The 22,838-nt window shown below is 43.6% G+C and overlaps 1 protein-coding gene across 7 annotated transcripts in view; it reads right to left on the bottom strand.

Moving 5' to 3' along the window:
* Nucleotides 1–22,838, bottom strand: part of ptprua (protein tyrosine phosphatase receptor type Ua) — a 328,377-nt gene that overhangs the window by 34,048 nt on the left and 271,491 nt on the right. For all 7 annotated transcript variants that reach the window (XM_012853466.3, XM_021311111.2, XM_036145582.1 and 4 more), the window contains 3 exons: nucleotides 18,581–18,678; nucleotides 16,802–16,918; nucleotides 16,457–16,611 (listed from right to left, as the gene is read on the bottom strand). In XM_012853466.3, the coding sequence (XP_012708920.2) occupies nucleotides 16,457–16,611; nucleotides 16,802–16,918; nucleotides 18,581–18,678 (370 nt within the window). The remainder of the gene's footprint in view (nucleotides 1–16,456; nucleotides 16,612–16,801; nucleotides 16,919–18,580; nucleotides 18,679–22,838) is intronic.

A 22,838-nucleotide genomic window follows, 5' to 3' on the forward strand; every position in this document is an offset into this window, starting at 1 on the left:
GGAGGGGGTTTATTAGGTATTTAGGGGGAGGGGAGGCTCTGGCCGGGTGGCTCGTGCGGGTCATGTTGGCCCGCCCTCTTGGGGGGGCCCGGTCCGGGGGGCGTCTGGTCTGGGGCCGGGGCCGGGGGTCGGGCACGGGCAGTCGTATAGTCGATTTGGGGTGACCCCCCCCCCCCCCCCCCCTTTGGTCAGTGTTGGATGTGAGTGTTATGTGGGAATGTGTGTACAGCGTCTTTTTTTTTTTTTTTTTTTTTTTTTCTGTGTGTGTCGTGAGTGGGGCACAAGGGAGGGATGGGGTGAATGAGTTTTTTTTTTTTTTTTCCAGGTATGGGTGTGGTCCGCTCCCTCTCCCAAGAACATCTCAAGTCTCCGATAGGTGCGGAGCCCATCCCCCCACGTCCTGCCCTCCTCCACTTTGTTGGCGGGCGCCTTGGCCCCCTGGCGCATTGGTTGGCTTCGGGTTTGGGGCGGGTTCCCGGGCGTGCGCCGGCCCACTCCCGGCGGCCTCTTCGCGGGGGCTGGCCCCCCGGGGGGCGGCCGGGGCCCTCGTCGCGGGGGCGGGGCGCCCCTGGGGCCTCTGGCCCTCAGGGCCCATGGCCGGGACCACTTCAGCGGGGCTAGCTGCCGGCGGAGCCCACGGGCTCGTCTCCGCGGCTCTTGAGGGCGTCGGCATTGCGGTGGCTGGGGGATTTCCTCGCGGTCGTCTCTGCTCCTCCCTTGGGGGGGGGGGGTTGCAGATATCCTGTGTCGGCCCCTCCTGGGCGACCTGCTTTAGGGACCCCTTTGGGAGTCCGGGGTTACGGGTCCCCTGACGCCTACCTCTGTGCTCGGGGAAGGTGGGTCTTCGGTTCTCCACAATCACTATCAAGCTATTTCTGGATAATCTTCACCTAAACTAGTGCACTTTCACATCTCCCACAGGTGCTGGGTCCCAGGTATTAAGTGTTCACTTATATACAGTAATCTTATAATTTATTTATTTATTTATTTATGTTTTTTCACTTTCTTTTTTCAAATATCACATTACACATGTCAGCTTACATAATAATATATATGATTTAGCAATGGCATCTAGGTGTTATTCGAGTGTATCTGTTGCTTTATGTCTGTTGGTTGTGCTGTTCTTTTTGTGTCTCTTTCCAGGTGATGGAGCAGACAGAGGACGTTTTATCATTCTCTTCCTTTTATCTCCTCTTTCTTTCACCTCTACTCTTTTTTTTTCTTTTCTTTCACTTTTTGTTCTTCCTTTACTCTCCCATTGTCATGTCCATATAATTTGAAATTCTCCTTGCAGGAATCATAATAAAGCTATTTACAAGCATAAATCAAGTGGAGCACTATGGCGAAAGCTGTTTGCCCCACTTGTAAAAGCAAAATCTGTCGAGCTCTATCTGGCATTGAGATATCAATTCCTATTGCCATATTGCTAGACAGGACACTGGGGAAAAAAAAAAAAAAAAAAAAAAAAAAAAAAAAAAAGAAAACATTATCATGATGTTCTAGACCAGGGGTGTAAAACTCATTTCTATATGGGGCCACTTTAGCGTCATGAAGTCATTAAAAGGGCCGGTTGCATGTGTATAGACAATACTTTTCATTTCATAATTTCATTCCAGTTCACATAGAAGTATAAAACATGCACAGTAACATGAAAGTAGCAACCTTAGGCCCAGTTTATACAGTTTATCTGCAAAAAAAAGTTGATATTGGCGTGAGTTATACTTACAGGAGGCACTGTTTTAGCCACTTTATACACTTTAAAAGGATATATGCCTCTACTTTATGACATGATAGGCCTTTTTTTTTTGGCTCTTGAGGGCCGGATAATCTACCTTGACGGGCCGGATTTGGCCCGCGGGCCTTGAGTTTGACACCTGTGTTCTAGACAATCAAAATAAATGTATCTCATGTCATGTTTGACAGAACTTTTTTTTAAATCCAGGTAACGTTGTAATACAGGCAGAGGAATATGTGGTAAATACAGGGAGATGTAGCGGCTCAGTCCATAAGCCTTCAAAACAGCATTTAGTTTTGTTTCGTATACAGTCACAGCCAACCCAAAGGGCAACGGCAGGCTGCTGTTCTTCTTGTGAACCAAATGAGCTGAAGAACATCTGGGAAATGAACCTCAGCCACCTGCCAATCTTCAGCAGCTCTCAGCTAATGTTTTAAACTCTAAATCTCCGCTTAAAAGCCAGTTACCGTGATGATCAGGATAACTCACTGTTGCCTCCAACCATCTGCCCCTTCCATTTATTAGGTCCTTTGCTCGATTCTACTATCTTAGTACATCGGGCTTTCCTCCGGAAGCGAAAGCCTTCATTATTTAGAGAATTAGACCCATCATTGATTCGATATGTCTGACTGTCCCGTTGCATCATTATTATGGACGTACACGAGGGAAACTGATTTCACTGACAGGCACCACATTTGAATCTGCTATTTTATATCAGAATCAGAATCAGAATCAAGTTTAATTGCCAAGTAGGTTTGCACATACAAGTAATTTGACTTGGTGATGATGGTGCAGACAAATAAGAATACAATAAAATAAAGTAAAATATGTGCTTATATGTGGATAAAAACAAGATAGAAATGGACAAGTTGTACTGCAGAGGAGAACAACTGCAGAACTGCTACTTCTCCCTCTTTTTTTTTTTACAGACTGGCAGTTTCTATGTGAGTCAATCGCATTAACACAGAGTATATTGCGCTTACAGATGGCTTATTATGGGATGGCTCCCTGAACAACTCTCAATTGGCAGGTGGAGTTTATAGCAGCTCAGCTTTCAAATGTTCTCTGATCACATAAGACCATCTTTTTATTGCGTGCACTTGTTCACACTTTGTCACATTACGATCACAAACTTAAATGTCTTAAATTAGGGACTTCAGTGAAAGACCAATCCAAGGCAGTGCACAACTGTGAAGGGGGAAAGTAGAAACAAAAAGTGACATCTGAAGAGAGTTTCTTGCTGTGGTATTTAGCCCTTATTTACTTTGATGCCCCTAAATAAAATCTGCTGCAACAGATCATTGGCTTCAGAAGTCACCTAATCGGTAAACAGAGGCCGCCATGTGTAATTTATAAATCACTTAAGCTGTAACGGCCTCAGACGTTTGTTAGAGAAGATTGCTGAACGAACCGCATCATTAAAAATGAGGAACACAGAAGACCTGTCAGGGAGAAAGTTGTGGAAAAGTGAGGAGCAAGGCTGAACGTCTCAAAGAGCACTGTCCAATCCAGAAACTGGGCCTGCTTTGTTTTGTAAAGTGACAACGTTGGTTTTGAACCAGAGTTTATTACACTGTTCTGCTCCTTTAAGTCACATGTTCTGACCTTGTTTTCCTCTGCTTCACTGTTGCATTCTCAGTCCAGTTTGTTGTCTAATCGAACACAGATATATTTAGAATCCTCCACTTTCACTTCCTCTCAAGTGGAATAAACCCTTGAAGCAGGTGTATGATGGTTTCAGCTCCAACTCTACTGTGATAAGCAAACTATAGTATGCACTAAAAGGTGCTTCTTTCCTTACTCAGCTGGGCCAACATGAGAGTCTCCAGGACCTTCATGACATGGGATGTCGGGGCAACTAGTATGTAGTCGTTGATATTTTAATCAAGTATGTTTGATTAAAATATGAGTATGTTTTTCCATAGCATCAGAACCTTCTCCGTGCTGCAGAATCCCACACAGTTCATCCATATAGCCCTCAATAACTCTGGGGCTGACACCATCTGGACCTCCTGCCCTGTTCTGGTTCAGTCTCTCTCGCTAATTCTTAACCTGACCTGAGAAGCAGCAAGATCCATGAACAATATGGAAGATAAAACATCTCAGGTGTAACAGGATAGCTGAGGGTCAAGGGAGGATGCTGAGCCTGTGCCTTAACTCAAGAAATCTGCTCAGTTCATTGACTCTGTCCAGACATTAATCGAGCTGATCCTCTTTATCCGTGACGACTCTTTTTCATCCCTGACCATAAATTAGTCTATTGTTCTGCCTAAAGTGGCACTGTGGTTTCTTCCAGTAAGCCTCCTTGCTGCCTCTTTTCTCAATTTACAGTAGGTTTTGTATAATCCACTATGATTTCATGTTTCTTTTTGTCAGTTTTTCAGCAGCTCCTTCCACCACTGTTGACCCATAGTTCATTATTGGGGAAGTATCTCACTATTCTGGTGAGGATAATGTTGTCCGCACAGAAGTTATGTAGTTAATTACACTCACAGTAATTATAATGGTATGCCAATGATAGAGTGCATCCTTGTATGTAGCCTCAAAACAACATGGAAGAGCTTTTTGAGCTTCTTTTGATCCAACCTATTACAGGTTACCTCTGAACAAGGGCTTTATAGTCCAAGCAGAGAAAAACAATCTGATGATGGCATTTGCCAACAGGAGGTCTTGCAATGGAGATGTGTGCATCCTCGACATTTGGGTAGAACAAAGCCATTTCTGGTAGAGCAGCCAACAAACAGCAAAAATGTTGGAAATGTAGCAGAGTAAAGCATAGTTAAAATCCCAGATACTGCCACAAATGGGTTAGGGTGTTGTGTCCGTAGCTTAGAAAGAGAACTGAGCTGGTTCTTCACATTATTGTTGACTGGCAGGAGATGAGCGGCTGAGATCTCGCGAGAGCTGTGCGTAAGTATAATGGAGGCGTTCATGTAATTCAAATCAAACAAGCTAAGGTAAGAACGAACCAATAACTAAAAATAATACAAAGTTAAAGCCCAAACATTTACAACTGTCTTATTTTCTACGAGGGAACAAACTGGACGAAGAGACCGCGACGAGCCTGGAGTGCTACCTGGACGAGTGTTTTGATAGCATCGTGATGGGGAAGGCCCAGAAGCCTACAGCTGCTAGCACACCGTCACTTAAGCGCACTCGTTCTAATTCCACCAGTGCTTCTTCTTCCACTTTATCCCCAGACAGGAACTTCAGCGACATCTTGGAATCCATCGACAAGAAGCTTACCAGCCTTGATGCGCGTCTCGCCTTGGTAGAGGTTCTACACAAGGAGTTTCAGTCTCTGAGAGAATCGGTGGAGTTTAGCCAAGCCCAGCTAACAGCTATGGCCGCCGAGAACGACGCGCTGAGGGAGAAGGTTACGGAGCTGACCGAAGGGATTATCCAGCTTTCCGGCGAAAATAAGAAAATGAAGGAATCCATTCTGGACATACAGTCGCGAAGTATGAGAGATAATCTCGTCTTTGCAGGCATTCAGGAGCAGCAGGGAGAGATAGCAGAAGAAACGGTCCGGAACTTTCTCCAGCAGAAGCTAAAAATCCCGGCGGATCAGGTAAAAAACATCACTTTTCATCGAGTCCACCGGCTCGGAGGTAAGAAACCCGACAAAACCCGTCCTCGCCCGATCATAGCTAAATTTGAGCATTATAAACAAAAAGAATTCGTTAGAAGTTGCGGCAGGGAACTGAGAGGGACAGACTTTAGTGTTAATGATCAGTTTCCTAAGGAAATCCTAGATCGCAGGCGAGTGCTGTTCCCAATCAGGAAGAAATACATGATGGACGGCGTTAAAGCCACCATATCGGTTGACAGACTTTATATTAATGGACAGTTGTTCAGGGATCAGAAGATCACCCCTTGGCTTTATTAGTTACACCACAGGTGGACTTAAAGCATGTTTCAATGATTTAAAATAAATAAATAAAATAAATAAATAAATAAGACGCACAGATCGGTACACGGTGATAAATTAAATACTCGCACAGCTAAAGAGTACGTTGGTATGGTTGGTGTTCACGGTTGGGTACAGAAGGCACGGGCTATGGTTTATCCCTTTACACACTCTCTTACTCTTTGCACTTTTTTATTTTTTTGTGTATTTCTATCTTATCTGTCTGCTTCTTTCCTGAACATCAGTCAATCACAAGCACATCATATGATGCTACCTGGGTCTATGTATGACTATTTTCTCAAGGGCATGCACCTTCTAACTTCTCACTCACATCTATGGCGAATGTAAAGTTTGTGACATGGAATGTGCATGGGGCTGGCACCAGAGAGAAAAAAATGAAGATCATTAACCAGCTTACTAGATTAAAGGCAGATGTTGTATTATTGCAAGAAACCCACAAATCAGCTACAAATGCAAGTGAGCTTAATTCACCTGAGTTCCCTAATGTGTTTGCGGCCTGCTATAACTCTAGACAGAGAGGTGTAGCAATCTTAATCCACAAAAGCGTTAGTTTTAAAATATTAGATAAAACTATAGATCCTGAAGGTAGATACATAATAATTAAAATAGCTATCCATAACCAGAAGCTATGTATTGTCAGTATATATGGTCCAAATGTTGATGACCCCTCTTTTTTCCACCAATTCTTCCTTGCACTTTCAAAACACGGGGATTGTTCACTAATTATAGGAGGTGACTTCAACTTTGGTTTAAATAACGATATAGACAGGTTGAATAAAACAGGGACTCAGCGTAGTTGGCAGTCAGTAAATGTAGTCAAACAATACATGAGTGATTTTGGTCTTTGCGATGCATGGCGTTCTCTTCATCCTATTAGTAAAGAATACACTTTTTTCTCAAATGTTCACCATTCGTACTCTCGTCTGGACTACTTTCTAATAAGCAGCTCACTGCTGTCGGTCGTTTCAGAGACGGTAATTCATCCTATTGCTATCAGTGATCACGCTCCTGTTACTCTCACCTTAATTAATAAAAAAATAACCACACAAAACAAAAGCTGGAGATTTAATACATCACTGCTTAAAGATGAAGAATTTATAAAATTCATTAAAGAACAGTGGGCTTCATACTTAGAATACAATGATCAACCAGGTACATCGGCATCGATATTGTGGGAAGCTGGAAAAGCAGTGATGAGAGGTAAAATAATTTCTTTCTCATCTCATAAAAAGAAAAAAGAAAACAAAAAGATTCAGGAATTAGAAGAAAAACTTAAGTTACTAGATTTATCTCAAGAAGAAGGGAAGTTAGGTAAAATCCGTGAAGTAAAATTAGAATTAAACCACTATATTGAAAAGCAAAATAGATTTCTAATACAAAGGCTCCGAATAGAAAATTTTGAACATGGCAATAAGTCAGGAAGCTTTCTAGCTAATCAGCTTAAAATAAATAAGGAGAAAACTACTATATTTGCAGTTACAGATTCAACTGGTAATACAGTAAGTGAACCAGAGTGTATAAATAATACCTTCCGCGATTTCTACAAATCTTTATACACACCACAGATAAATCCATCAGAGAAGGATATTAAGCAATTTCTGGATAAAATTACACTTCCTAAATTATCAGATAACCAAAGAATGACACTGGATTCCCCGCTGACAACAGATGAAACCCAGGAAGCTCTTAAAAGCATGCCTAATAAAAAGGCTCCAGGTCCAGATGGATTCCCCACTGAGTTTTATAAAGAGTTCTGGAATATTCTAGCCCCAACGTTCCACAGAATGTTGCAGGAAATACAGGAAAAAGGTAGATTTCCAGCTAATATGAACTCTGCCACCATCAGCCTTCTGCTCAAGCCAGACAAAGATCCTGTGTTGCCCACTAGTTATCGTCCCATATCCTTAATTAATGTGGATATTAAGATAATCTGTAAAGCTTTAGCAAAAAGATTAGACAAAGTAACTCCTCTCATAATACATCCAGATCAAACTGGTTTCATCAGAGGAAGGCAGTCATCCACAAATACACGCCGATTACTTAATTTAATTGATTATTCCTACAGTAAAAACATTAAAACCAATATATTGTCTTTAGACGCAGAAAAAGCATTTGATAGAGTAAATTGGAAATTTTTATTCGCTACTCTTCATAAATTCGGTTTTGGCGATTTATTCATAAACTGGTTAAAAATTCTATACAATTCTCCAACAGCCTGTGTCAGGACAAATAATCAAATATCTTCCAGTTTTGTCTACAGAGGGGCACCAGGCAAGGATGCCCTCTTTCTCCATCACTTTTTGCCATCTTTATAGAACCTCTAGCAGCAACTATCAGACAAACAAAAGCTGTAAAAGGTATAAAATGCATGAAAATAGAGCACAAGATTAGTCTGTACGCGGATGATGTATTACTTTATCTCCAGCATTCAAATAATTCTCTTTTACAAGTAATTAGAATACTAGAATCTTTCTCCAAAGTATCAGATTACTCGTTAAACTGGTCTAAATCTACGGTACTGTCAATTAATTGCTCTCTCGAAAACTCCCTAAATTTACAAATGCAATCAGGAAATATTAAATATTTAGGTATTACTGTGTCGAATAAATTAACAGATTTACTTAAACTTAACCATGCCCCACTTTTAAACAGGATAGAAGAGGACCTTGAAAGATGGAAATCGCTTCCAATCACACTTATGGGTAGGGTAGCTTCAATAAAAATGATGGTCCTACCTAGAATTAATTATTTATTTTCAATGGTCCCCAATAAACCATCATCTGACTGGTTTAAATCTCTAGACTCTGCCATTTCTAGATTTCTTTGGAAAGATAAACCCCCACGTATTAGCTTAAAGACAATACAGAAGACTAAAGACAGGGGAGGATTAGATCTGCCTAACTTCCATAACTATTACTTAGCAAATAGGCTACAATACATCTCTAAATGGATAAAAAATAGTCTTTTAGATGAGCCTTGGTTAGATATAGAACAGGAAATGTGCAATAATATCATGATTTCAGATCTGCCGTTTATAAGCTCAAATATAAAACGGCATACATGCTTCAAATATATCAACATTAGTTCTACTCTGACAGCATGGTGGGAGTTCCTCAAAATGACAAAGTCATCCCTTATCCCATGCAGTCGTACACCTATCTGGAATAACCCTGATATCCTACAAAATAATAAAATGATAAACTTTACATACTGGAAGAATAAAGGTATTAAATATCTGGAACATCTACTTGACGGAACCGAGTTCATCAATTTTGCTAAACTAAATATGCAATATGGCATTAGTAAAAATAAATTCTTGGAATATGAACAACTTAAATCTATAATTAAAAATAAATATAAGCATATTAATGGTGGTTTACAAGTCCCAACTAATATAATGGAGTTCTTAGATTTAACCCCCCCCCAAACTACTGTCTAAATCATACAGGACACTGACTAAAATAGATGATTCGATATCTCTTCCTATAATGAAGTGGGAAAAAGATTTATCAGGCACCTTTGAACAAAATTTCTGGGCTCAGACATGTCTAAGAACTTTCAAATTGACTAGAAACACCAACTTACAACTAATACAATACAAAATCCTTCACAGAGTACATTATACAGGACAAAGATTATTCAAGATGGGTCTGGCACAATCTAATATCTGCCCACACTGCATAGGCAATCATCCTGATAATTATTTTCATGCGTTATGGTTATGCACACCAGTCCAGAGGTTCTGGACACAGATATGTAAGGACTTATCAAGGTGCTTGAGCTGTAAGATTACACCATCCCCATCAGTTTGCCTGCTCGGTAATTTTGAGGAAAGTCCTCTGAAAAAAGAAATAGTTTACATGGTTTTTACTGCTTTATGCATCGCAAAGAAAACTATCCTCATGAATTGGAAAAGTAAACAAAATCTCAGTATCAATCAGTATAGAGATCTTTTGTTGGATCATATTAATCTAGAGACAGCATCTGCTTCCACATCTGATTGGTCTTTTTGGGCTCCTCTGATCAACACCATCACTTAGTGGAATAGGGGGCGGTGGGTTGCTTCCTGCAGGGCGCAGTGGCTGGATGGAGGGGTTCCTGGGGCCCTGGGGGCACTTGGAGTAGGGCGCCTGGTGGATCCGGCTCCGGGGTCTGTTGCCCCCATCTGGGAGGAGTTTGGGAGGCCTACGGGTGGCCTACAGCAGCCGCTTGCGGCGCTCTTTGGGAGCTGCGTGTTGACGGACGTGGGTTACTGACCTGGTAGCTGTGCTGCCGCTGGGTGGGGCCGGGGTGGGTCTGGGGGTCTGGGGTCCCTGGGGCGCGCCGCCCTCGGGCGCGGGCCCCGGCGGGGCCTCGGGGGTTCCGGTTCCGGGGGGTGTGCCGCTTTTGGTGTGGGCCGGCGCGCGCCCGGGTGTCCGCCCCTGCACGGGGCCTCTGGTGCGCTGGGGGGTCTCGGGGCCCGTTGAGCTGGTAGGGGGGCATGGTCATTAACACCTCTGGGCAGATGCTCTTCTCCTTTATTGGAAAGGCACTCTGCCAGTGGGGGGAGGGGGAAAGGAGGGGGAGTAGGGATCTACCCAGCCTGGATGTCTACTGTCGAATGTATGGTGAGTTGTTTGAACGTTAGTGTTGGGGAGGGATTAAATCCACGGGTGGGGGGGGGGGGGGGGGGGGTTGGGGGGGGTTGACGTTCTGGTGGGCTTGTGTCCGGCCCCCTGTCCCGGTCCTGGTCCGTGTCGTCTTCCGGTGCGGGTTTCACCTGGGGGGTGGGGTTGGGGTGGCTCGTGCGGGCCGGCTGGCCAGGGTCCCCCCCTCTTATTATTATTATTATTATTATTTATTTATTTATTTATTTATTTATTTAGTTTAAGTAGGCTTGGTGGGTGGGCTGGGGGGGGCTTAGGTGTTGGTCCTGGTGGGTGGTTGGCTGGCGGGCCCTGCGGCCTCTCCCTGGCCCCCGGGCTACGGTGGTGCCGCTGGCGAGGCCCCCTTCTCTAGGTGGGGCTTTCGGGGAGCGGGGGTGCCTATTGGAGTCAGTAGGGGAGCTGGCTCCCTGGGTTGGCTTCCCAGTCATTTGCTCCCCATCCCCGGACTCCTCCCTCTGCCTGCTCCATCACGCCGCCACACATGCAGGTCATGAGGGAGGGGGCGTTACTGGAGGTTGCCACTTTCTGGTGACGCCCCTCTCCCCAATTTTATTTTGCATCTTAGACACTTTCACTTCAAACATTTTTCACATCACACACTCATATAGGCCATGGTAGGGGGGGTGTGGGGGGAAGACGTCTGGGAGGGGGCTTATGTTGTGTGGGCCTCACCTCGGACGGCTCCCTTCACCTCCTCTCCCACTTAGACATTGAGGGTTCTGGGCAGTCACACGGAAGGGGTGCGCTGGCAACAGCTACCTTCCGAAAGGGGGGTGGGCTGTGCCGTGCATCCCCTTCGGCGCTCCCAGTTTTTAAACGCACTTGAGAACAACATGCAACAACACAACATTTGAGCAGGCGCAGGGAGGGTCGGGGTCTTCTGCACACCCCCGTTCTCCGATGGAGGCAAGGAGTCTGGGGCCTGGAGGAGGTGCGGGCCACTGTGTCCGGGGTCTTGGCGGGGGGCTGCGGTGTGCAGTCAGCGGCCTACCAGGTCTGGGGCTGATGCCTCCGCTCCCCCCAGGGGGCGGGGGGCAGGGATGGCAAGGGTAAGGTGGGGGGAGGGAGTGGGTTTATTAGGTATTTAGGGGGAGGGGGGGGCTCTGGCCGGGTGGCTCGTGCGGGTCGTGTTGGCCCGCCCTCTTGGGGGGGCCCGGTCCGGGGGGCGTCTGGTCGGGGGCCGGGGCCGGGGGTCGGGCACAAGCAGTCGTATAGTCGATTTGGGGTGTCCCCCCCCCCCCTTTGGTCAGTGTTGGATGTGAGTGTTATGTGGGAATGTGTGTACAGCGTCTTTTTTTTTTTTTTTTTTTTTTTTTTTTTTTTTTTTTGTGTGTGGGGGGGGGGGCACAAGGGAGGGATGGGGTGAATGAGGTTTTTTTTTTTTTTTTTTTTTTTTTTTTTTTTTTTTTTCAGGTATGGGTGTGGTCCGCTCCCTCTCCCAAGAACATCTCAAGTCTCCGATAGGTGCGGAGCCCATCCCCCCACGTCCTGCCCTCCTCCACTTTGTTGGCGGGCGCCTTGGCCCCCTGGCGCATTGGTTGGCTTCGGGTTTGGGGCGGGTTCCCGGGCGTGCGCCGGCCCACTCCCGGCGGCCTCTTCGCGGGGGCTGGCCCCCCGGGGGGCGGCCGGGGCCCTCGTCGCGGGGGCGGGGCGCCCCTGGGGCCTCTGGCCCTCAGGGCCCATGGCCGGGACCACTTCAGCGGGGCTGGCTGCCGGCGGAGCCCACGGGCTCGTCTCCGCGGCTCTTGAGGGCGTCGGCATTGCGGTGGCTGGGGGATTTCCTCGGGGTCGTCTCTGCTCCTTCCTTGGGGGGGGGGTTGCAGATATCCTGTGTCGGCCCCTCCTGGGCGACCTGCTTTAGGGAGTCCGGGGTTACGGGTCCCCTGACGCCTGCCTCTGTGCTCGGGGAAGGTGGGTCTTTGGTTCTCCACAATCACTATCAAGCTATTTCTGGATAATCTTCACCTAAACTAGTGCACTTTCACATCTCCCACTGGTGCTGGGTCCCAGGTATTAAGTGTTCACTTATATACAGTAATCTTATAATTTATTTATTTATTTATTTATGTTGTGTCACTTTCTTTTTTCAAATATCACATTACACATGTCAGCTTACATAATAATATATATGATTTAGTAATGGCATCTAGGTGTTATTAGAGTGTATCTGTTGCTTTATGTCTGTTGGTTGTGCTGTTCTTTTTGTGTCTCTTTCCAGGTGATGGAGCAGACAGAGGACATTTTATCATCCTCTTCCTTTTATCTCCTCTTTCTTTCACCTCTACTCTTTTTTTTTCTTTTCTTTCACTTTTTGTTCTTCCTTTACTCTCCTATTGTCATGTCCATATAATTTGAAATTCTCCTTGCAGGAATCATAATAAAGCTATTTACAAGCATAAATCAAGTGGAGCACTATGGCGAAAGCTGTTTGCTCCACTTGTAAAAGCAAAATCTGTCGAGCTCCATCTGGCATTGAGATATCAATTCCTATTGCCATAGTGCTAGACAGGACACTGGGGAGAAAAAAAAAAGAAAGAGAACTGAGCTGATGACATCACATGTAGCGCAGGCAACAGTTGATGGTGGAATGTCTACTGACAACAAAACACTGGGGAGCTCCCTTGGTAATTGCAATAAACAAACACTTACAGCTTACTATAACAACTATCAGGACTACAGAGATGATATTTCACACTAGAATGTCATGGACTGTCCCATCTGTTGCTTAAAGCACTACTAATCCACCTGCTTTGTGTTTGTTGCACTCTGGCTGCCTGGATGCTACGGAAGGCAGTCAGATTTTCTAAATTGGAACTTCTTCCACACGACCTCCATCGCGATTGATGGAAGAGATGGTTTGAACCTCCTTTGTCTGCCACCCCTGTTTGGGATTGTAGCTAAGCTATTATTTGAGCTTATTCTATGTTGAAGAACAAAAAAAAAAGAAATAGATAAGAATTTCTCTGGCTGCAATGTATCCAAAACCAGAGAAAAAAAGTTCTCTAAAGAAGCAACAATTTAACCAGAAAAACCTAGAAAACACATTTCAGAAATAATAAATCGCAACAACTGTAGTAGAGCTATACTTCATCAAGCTGCCAGTTTGAGCAGTGCAACTGTGGACTATTTCTCTGTGATGGGGAAACAGTTGTTGCAGCATCATGCTGTGGAAAGGCTTTTCTGCAGCAGACTGGGGGCAGAAAGGATCTCCTATAGCGGTCAGTATTAAATAGATCTGAGGAAGCCTCTAAGTTAAAACATATTGCTGTTTTACAACAATCTGATGAAGAGGATGCTCAGTTCTTCATTTTATCAGCATTCTCCAGAAAATAGCTTGTTGAGCTTTTTTAAGTCACTGACTGATGTTGCCAGCCCAACAGATGATGGCAGACAGGTTTGCCGGCAACGAGAGCGGCAGCATCTCCTGGTTTGGTTAAAGACAAACATGTAGAGGTAGATGGGTACATGGAGCAAGTGGAAGAAAAACTGTGGGTCATTGGAGGGAGGCAATGTCACTTCACAGTAAAATGTCCTGGGCTACTCATTTTCTTGTTGATAGCATTGCAAATCCATCTCCTTTGCTTTTTTTCCTCTTTTATTTTCTGTCATCGTATATGCCAGCTAGCCAGGAGTCAAGGATGTGATCCTGAAGCCATGTCTCAGTGAGACGCACAATACTGCATCCTGACCCTCTGGCTGGATCCTTGTTAAGGCTTGGAGTTCATTCGTGTTAAATGGAAGAGATGGTTTGAACTTTGTTCTTCCCTGGCTAAAAGAACAGAACAGTAAAGGTATTTTTCAAAAATCCTTCCAGCTGCACAGCATCTGACACCAGAGGGAATAATTTTCCAAATAATAATGTTTCAGCTGGAACGGGAGGAATGAAGGTTTCTAAACAGAACAAATCTGGATCAATGGAACAGAGTCACCCCAAAATGCTGCCACCATTGGTTGATGAAAACTAAGAAAGATTCTATAATGGCCCAGTCAAAGTCCAACTGAGTTGTAAAAAAAAAAAAAAAACTGGCTGAATCAGCAGGAGAATAGTCAAACGTTTGCGCCTTTAGCTGTGCAAGCTGGCAGAGACAAACCGCAAAAGGTCTGTAGCTGTACTGCAGCAACAAGGTCGCTTTACAAAATATTGACTCAGGGGGACTCAAGAAGAATAAAAAAGTATAATCTTCCAGTTTAAAAACACAGCTTTGCTTTTCTGACTGTAGGAATTTTAAATAACCCACTGAAAACAGTTTTGTTTCTCCAGACATTTATGTTATGATTCTATTGTTCTGTTTTATGTATACCTTAAATGTGATTTTCTTGTAGTGCTTTGTGACTTTGAGTCTGTGAAAGTTGCTTTATATAAATAAACTTTATTTACTTAACGTCCATTTCAATATAATGTACAACTTTGTGTAAAGATAGCAGAAAAAAAAATCCCACAAGATAAAAGATGCCTCAGCTTGTGGTTGTAACATGAAAGAAATATTAAGATATATTAAAAAAAAAACTTTAAGGATAATAAACAACTTCTCAAACCACTATGTGCTGTGGCTGCTGAATCTGTTCTTTTGCTAAAGAAATGTATCAGCAAGCTGATCAGGACCCAATTAGTTTAGTTTTTACAAAGCCAAAACCTTTAGGAATATTATTTATAGAAAATACAAAATAATCCTTCAGTCAAGGCTTCAATTAAAAGTTTAACAGGAGGCTTTCATTAGTGAGAAAAACAAAACAGTATGTGTGATGGCCATAATACCTACTATCCATATATTGGTAAATTATGCAGCAGTCACGTGTTTATACCAATTAATCCTTGCACAGTTACTATAGAAAAGGTGAAACAACTAAAAACTTTAAATTGTATTTGGCCTCTAATAGATTTTTTGTTTTACTTTTTTGTCACTCTTCCGCATTTTAGACAATCAAACAAATCTGAACAGCAGACAAAAGCTAAATGCAGTTTCACTGTGTGAACTTGAAACCTGAAGGTGAGTTGACATCGAGCACGAATGTGTCAAGCAGAGCGACAGATTTCCATGATATCGCCATACACAGGTGGCAGACAGGAGCAACGCGTTGCCACAGAGGCAATTCTAGCAACGCAAGCGGTGACTTTGATGTGGCAATGTGAACGCACCTTAACTAGTAACTGCCTGAGCCAATCACACCTTTCAACCCTTACTGGTAACAACAACCATGTTATGATGCTGGCCTGGTGGTCTGTCTGTTCCAACCCGCTTTACCTTCACCTCACAATCAGTGTGATCTGCTACACCTGTGATCCTCTGCTCCATTAACTTAATGATATTGCTTCCATGCCTTCATATTCCGAGTCAGCTGATGCCAGATTATTGAAAGCATTCCTGTGAACAGATGTCCAGCAGTCCTTGTTTTTCTTGGCTTGTTCATGACCAAGTTCCTGTTTCTCATGGTTTCTTCGTCTGGCCAGGCCCCGGTTGGACACCAAATTGTCTTTCTGTTTCATCTTGAGCACGATCGGGACAGAGAACCTCAAGTGGATCAGTAGTTCACTGATCCGGTTTTTCTCTGTGGAACCTGAGGACCAGCTTATCAAGACAAGTGCAAGCTCCCGGTCATTGAGAAGTAGTTCTGGAAAGAGTTCCAGTCCAATCCCGACATGTCAACATCAGCAGATTAATAAAACTCCAAAATCTTCATTGGTGTCTGACTGAATTATTACAGGAACAAACTGTCTCAGTCTATGTTGCTGAATCATGAAAACCAACCCTAACTAAGGCAAGTGAATCTCGCGGTGCCTCAGGTGTTCTGGATTCTTCAATGACCTCCTGGAATAGTTAATAATATGGTTGTCAATTATTTTGGTAGGCAAGCAGCTCCTGGGAAGGCTTGTCACCGTCCCATGCTTTCTCCATATGCGGATAATTGCTCTCACTGTGGTATGCAGGAGTTTGTGTCCCTTGAAAAGCTTTGCAAAATATCTAAAGGTCCCCCTTCCCCATAAATGAAATAATCAGTTGAAAACTGAATTTTTTTCCATTTACTCGGGTTATTTAGATTAATACATAAGTTTGTGTGATAACCTGAAACATCAAAGTACAAAAAGTAAGCAAAAGCAGAAGAAAAAGGGACAGATACTTTTTCACGGCCCTGTATGTGATCTACCTGCAGTGGACGACCACAGGTCCAGCATCGGGGGGCGTGGAGGCCTTGACTCGGCGCAGGAAGGCCAGCAGGCCAGTGGCGTGGTACGGCACGCCGTGCTCAGGCCAGGAAGTTAAGTGGAACTGGCACACCTCGTGTTTGGCAGGGTAGCCCCTCTGGAAAACATTCATTTAATGAGGCGGTTAGAGAAACGGCAGCCACCAGTGGTGTTCACGGATGGAAACCAGTAACACCAACATGATACTGCATGACAATCAAATGCAGAATACATGCGCAAAAGCAGGCAGAGAGGAGAGCAGACAGGCTCGGAGAGTTTCTATTAAAAATAATGAGAGCGTGACTCACCCTCTCCATGGCAAAGGTGCGGACCGTGTACTCTGCCAGGGTCTCTGTCTTCAGTAGTGTTATCTTAATGTCACCATACAGCTCGGTGTCATCGGGCCAGTACTTACAGCACTTCATCTGGACAAAATTCAAACAGATTTAAATACATTCTGTCCAACTACAGCCAAGCACTCCTTTAAACTTCTCACAGTGTCCAATAAAGCAGGCTTCATTGTTCTAATGCGGCTAAAGCCTCATATCCACTCGAGAAATCTGAGACGAATAAAGTCGAGACAAAAAGGAGGAAATATGCTGGCGGGATATCAGTTGGGCATTTCACAATAGAAAGTAACATCTGTCTGGGATAAGCAGCTGTGACAATCTGACATTGTTGTATTCTTAATAAGAGAGATGGCTGTTTTCTGTTATTTCTGTTCATGGGCCTGTCTTTGTTCCGCTGATTTGCCTCTTGATCGTGTTTTCTGCCGTTTTCTCCGCGCTCATTTTCTAAATGCTAGAAAAATGTGAATGTAATCAATTTATTTGTATTAAGTTACAGCCATCTGGTTTGTTTAAGAGTTTGCTTTCAGAAAGGTTTTGTTGTATTTACCCTTAGGCAGGAATAACAAATGGTTCTCTCAGATAAGGAATGTCTCCCTTATCCAACTGTGCATGAAGCTGGTGAGTAATTACCATCTGCAATTCCAATTGTTTCCTTCTTAGCTTTTAACCTCCTGCCCCTTTTTTAACCCCCATGCTGTAAATTCCTGAAACCTCCTGACCCTTTTTTTTGATGTGTGATAATAAAAACAAGAGGACAGAAATGACCCGACGCAGACGATCCTAAACTTTCAGGGAGTGAAGTTCTCTGTATGGGTCATCCTCTGTCCTTTTCTATAGAACAGTCTAAAACTTGTGCTGTGTGGTTTTCATTCTAGGATAAAAAGGGTTACCTTTAATTACCCTATCACTAAATAACATTTGCTCTGTTTAGCTAATTATCGACTCCTTACAAAGCCCAAAGTGGGACGTACAAAGGTTGGCGTGGGTGCCTTACTCTGGAGGTTTAAATGCTAGGACATGTTTAGCTGCAGCCTACACGCTGACACGATTCTCACGGACACTCCTCGTTGATTTTCTATTTGGAAATAACGCTACGGTGCTTATACGTCACAATGCCGGAGGACGACTTTATCATTTGTGCTTGGAGTAGGGAGCAGGTGGAGGATAGACTGAGGAGGTGGACAAATGTTCTGGAGAGCGGAGCCGTGTAACTCCAAACGCGTAGGACCGAAAGCAAGGGTGCGAGGGAGAAAACGGGAGGTAGAGCAGTAAAGCTGCCAGGAATGGAGGTACTGGAGTTGGATGAGTGTGAATATCTGAGGAGAATCATCCAACCCGTGATTAGGTCATAATATAGGAGGAGTGTCACAGGGGATTTGTGACATGGTATGGCAACAAGGGAAGGTTTAAGAGAGTAACTAGGCTGGTGGAGCTTTTTTTTTCTCTTCGTCATCCTCATCGATTCCATTGTGTATTTAACTGGCGTCCTATTTGTTAAAAGCAGCTGCAATATTCCACCGTTTTCATGCACATCAACCACCCAGGTACTGTAAAGGGTTATCAGTCAGGATTAGAAAGAAGAGGCCACAGAACAGGGAACTGCTGCTTCTCTCACATATAGCACAGCTCATGAGGTAAGAAGCTCCAAAAATCCAAAAATCCCCCCCCACACACACACACACAACCATCTTCACATGTGGTTGAGCAGGTGAGGTAGCAAAGGGAGGAGAAACTTACCCTGCCGACTTCCACCAGCTTGGTGAGCATGACGATGCTGAAGCAATTCTCCTGCCAAACCATCCGCCAAAAATCATAGATCATCTCCTGCTTTGGGCCTGCGGGAGCGGAAAGGAGGGGGGGGGGGGGTGCAGGTGGAAGTGGTGGTGGTGGTGGTGGTGGAGGAGGAGGAGGAGTGGGAGGGACAAAAATACCAAGACGAGAGCAAGAGATGGAGCAGGATGAGCGAGGTGGAGAGAGGAGACATAAGTCAGAGAAAATAGCAGCAATAACCATCAGTGTAGAGGCGCTGTGTAATCCATACCAGCGAGTGGAGTAACAATGTATCAATCATGAACTATTGCCTGCTCTCTGTTCTGCTTTTGTTGTGGAGAAATGCCATTTCAATACAGCCACAAATCCACCGCCATTGTACAAACAAGCTCGTGTGTCGCTTTTTCCCGGGCGCCGGCGGCTCCCACAAATCACACCCTCTCAGAGAAGATGACACCTCTCATTGATTTCATTACACCCCGGCACCGATGATATCACGGCGTTCTTCTTCATGCCGACTGTTCTGCCAAATGCACCGCGGCTTTTTCCCCCCGCACACAATGTATCCATTCATTAAAAACCAGAAAAAGAACAAAACGAGTTGTGCTTTTCAACATTTCTTCATACGTTGTCTTTCATGTCCTACATGGGGGACAGAGACCTTTTCCTCTCTCCCTGGGCTGCAAGAACAACAATAACAACAAAAAACATGCAGCTCTTAAAGCCCTGGATTGGGAGATCATGGTCTTGGGCAGGAGATTTCTTGTGCAGTGATTGACAAATATCGTGTGCCTGGTCAGAAATTTGAAGTGGACATGGGTACCACACTGACAAATGCTGCAGAGGAAGGGAACGTGACTAGAAATACTGTAGTTCTGCACTTAAGTTCTGCTTTATATGTGAAATGTATTTGAAAAGAACCTTTTTTTCTCTTAGCAATACAGGTAAAACAGCAACTGTCTCTATCCCTGCACCACATGTGAAGGCCTCAACAATCCCCAGTAAAACTATTCACATCCCTTTGAACAAGTGATACCATAAACTTTACTGTATTTTTTTCAGGATTTTATGTGATGGACTGCTCTGACTGTATGCTAATGGCGATAAGCATACAGTCAGAGCAGTGTGTGTGTGTCTTTAAGAAGAAAGAAACCTTAAGATAGTGCTATCAATGAATGAAGCTAATTAGAAGGAGTAAAATAATTTACGAAACAGAGAAAGGTAAAAGGAAATTACAGCTGAAAGAAAGAAATGAAGGCGTAAGGATGGAAGAAAGAAACAAAGATGAGAAGAAAACAGAAGGGTCTGGTGGACAGACTGATGGACATAACTCTTAGACAATGAGCTGGGGAAAAAGTCAATAAACTCAAAGTTTTTCTATACCTTTTCAGACCTGGGATAAACCTAAATCAAATTTAAAAAACAGTTGTCCAGACTGCATAGTACCGGGGCTGACAGGTGCAAACACGCAGCAAACAGCTGGGTGGGCCACTAACGGCCAGACCCTCTGAACAGAAATACAAATGCTAATGAAAAATGTTACAATCACAGAAAATAGAAAAATGCAAACTCTAAAATGCACTCACACAAAAAAATAAATATAAATGCAACAGAAAAATGTAGCAATCACAGAACATTGAAGCAAAATTGAAAAGTGCTTCAAGTACCGAAAACAACAGCAGGTTAAAAAAAACCCCTGCAAACTCACTCCAAAAAAGCTGTAGTGCACGTGCAACAGACCACTGCAGGGTATAGGGGGACTCAGTAAAGACAAGAACGCTAATCCTACGTAAGTATGCTGATGTTCTCCAATATTGTAAAAGATTACAGCCACATGTTGAACAAAATCATAAATGAAAACATACATTTTATTTTCTCCCTCTAACTTTCTTCTGTGCATCACTTTTAATGTGGTTACTGAGGGTCTGGTCCTATATCACTTGGTGGTCGCCTCCCCCTGATGGTCTGGAGCGCTTTGTTATTTTTAGAGAAAGTTTGCAGCTTTTTATTTAACTTGCTGTTGGTTTGGGGACTTTTGGCCCCTTTCTTTTGCAACTATTTTATTTTATTTTATTTTGTGCATGCAAACTTCAATAATGTTTTGGAGTTTACCCCATTCTATTTTTTGTGATAGCAACACCTCTCTATTGCAGCACATTTTGGCCATTCGTAGCACGTTCATTGCACATCGACCATCGCATCATAGGGGACATATCACGCAAACTCCACTTTTTAAACCCTTAAATACCTTTTGTTGTGTACGTGAAGTCTCTAGGACTGCAGAAAAATGGAATGTTGTTGTACATAGATATCTTTTTATTCTTTCTGGATCATATTTTTCAAGCTGTTCAGTTTTCTCTGTTTTCTGTTCTGTTTCTTTGGAACAATTACGCCACAGTATTTGCTGCAGAGCTGCTCTCAGACACTTTGTTTTTTTTAAGATACTGACTTGTTCACTAATGTTCTCTTACAAACTCGGAGGTCTTCACAGAAGAGCTTAATTTATACTGAGATTAAACAACTATTACAGTTACTGACCAGGTGACTGTTGAAGGTAACTATTTTAGTTAGGGGTACATTGTCCATGTGTTTAAGGGTCACATAAAATCCCTATGAAATACACTGATTCTTGTGGTTATACAGTTTAATCAGCATTAATCGTTTTGTAAGCCCTTTATAAGGACAACAGGAAAAGAAGGTGAAATAACATCATATACCTGATATGCATAAAGACATTAACCTGTCTTTATGTAACACCCTGTGAGATTGCAGTTGGCATTGGACGGGCAGCTAATAAGAACTGAAATGGCTCCCATTTATCCCGCCAGGGTCACTCGCAGCGCCCTTCCTCCTAGTTAGCAAAGAATGCGGTAGACCTCATGTGTATTAGTGATATGGGTTGTTAATTTTTCAAATGTGGGAGCGGAGCAAAAAAGCATCGCCAAAGGGATGGGGAAGACGAGCTGGAAGACGGAAGATGATGTGCAATCCCAGCAGCTGCATGGATCTGTATGCACGGCACAGCAACTCTCAGAGAGTGGCTGGCATTTCTCCTCCCTACTGAGCCGCACTCATTCAAACCTCCTCTCCCTCATCTCTGGACATAATAGGGGGGTTAGCCCAAAGCACCTGCTGCCCACCAAAGCTGCCTGAGGGCTCATCCATGATGCAACAAATCAAGCTGAACCCACCGCCACAGCCGACCACCTGGGGCTCACCTTTCGCATATGCAAAGAATTATGAATAATATTTGGGAGGACGAGAGAGCGAAGGATCGGTGACAGCTTTTATGATTCCGCGAGACGGTGTGTTTCGCAGTGCATGAGCACTCAGAGGAAAGAATGTATTTACAACTTTGGCTAATACAGTGGTGTGGAAAAAAACATTTACCCCTTTGCAGATTTTTGCCTTTTTGCCATGTTAACTAATAATAAAATTGAGTGCGAAAGTTAACCTGGGTACATACAAAAAGCGGTTTTCAAATAAGGATTATATTTATTAAGGAAAAACAATCCAAACCAACCTGGCCTCATATAAAAAAAAAAAAAAGTAATCACCTCCCTTGTTAAATTACCCATTACCAATTGTTCTTACTGCCATCTCTCAACGGTGAAGAAATCACTTACAGTATATAGAACCTGTGAAGAAACATCTAAAGTACTGCAGACCTCACTTGCCCCAGTTGAAGTAAATTGTCATGTTTCAACAATAAAGTGACAAAACTTGCATCCATTGGCCGTTTCCAAGGAAAAGCCCCGGCTAAGTGAAAATAGATAGAGGCCAGTATCACTTCTGTCGAAAAACCAATGATCCAAGACTTCAGGGAAAATATTTGGTGAAATAACAAGACTAAAGTGGAACCTTTTGGCAGGTGTGTTGCATCTAGCATAAACGTAACCCTGTATTTAGGAAAAAGAACATCATACTGTCAGTCAGAAAACATGACAGTTGCTTGTTGTTGCCAGCAAAACTGACCCAAGCAGTTATTCGCTTTTGGGGGAGGTATTATTTTGATGTAGGACCAGATTCGTTCAGATGGCTTTTTTTACCTTTAATAAATGAAACCAATGCTTGAAAGTTGCAATTTATATTCATTCTGGTTATCTATATCTAACAAACTTTTAAGTATGAGAAGAAGGAAAAAAAGCAAAGAAATCTGTAAAGGGTAACTACTTCTCTACAGGAGTTCTCTTAGAAGCAGAAACCAACGGCACGCACATCCACT

The sequence above is a fragment of the Fundulus heteroclitus genome, chromosome 13, assembly GCF_011125445.2.
Source record: "Fundulus heteroclitus isolate FHET01 chromosome 13, MU-UCD_Fhet_4.1, whole genome shotgun sequence".
NCBI lineage: Eukaryota > Metazoa > Chordata > Actinopteri > Cyprinodontiformes > Fundulidae > Fundulus > Fundulus heteroclitus.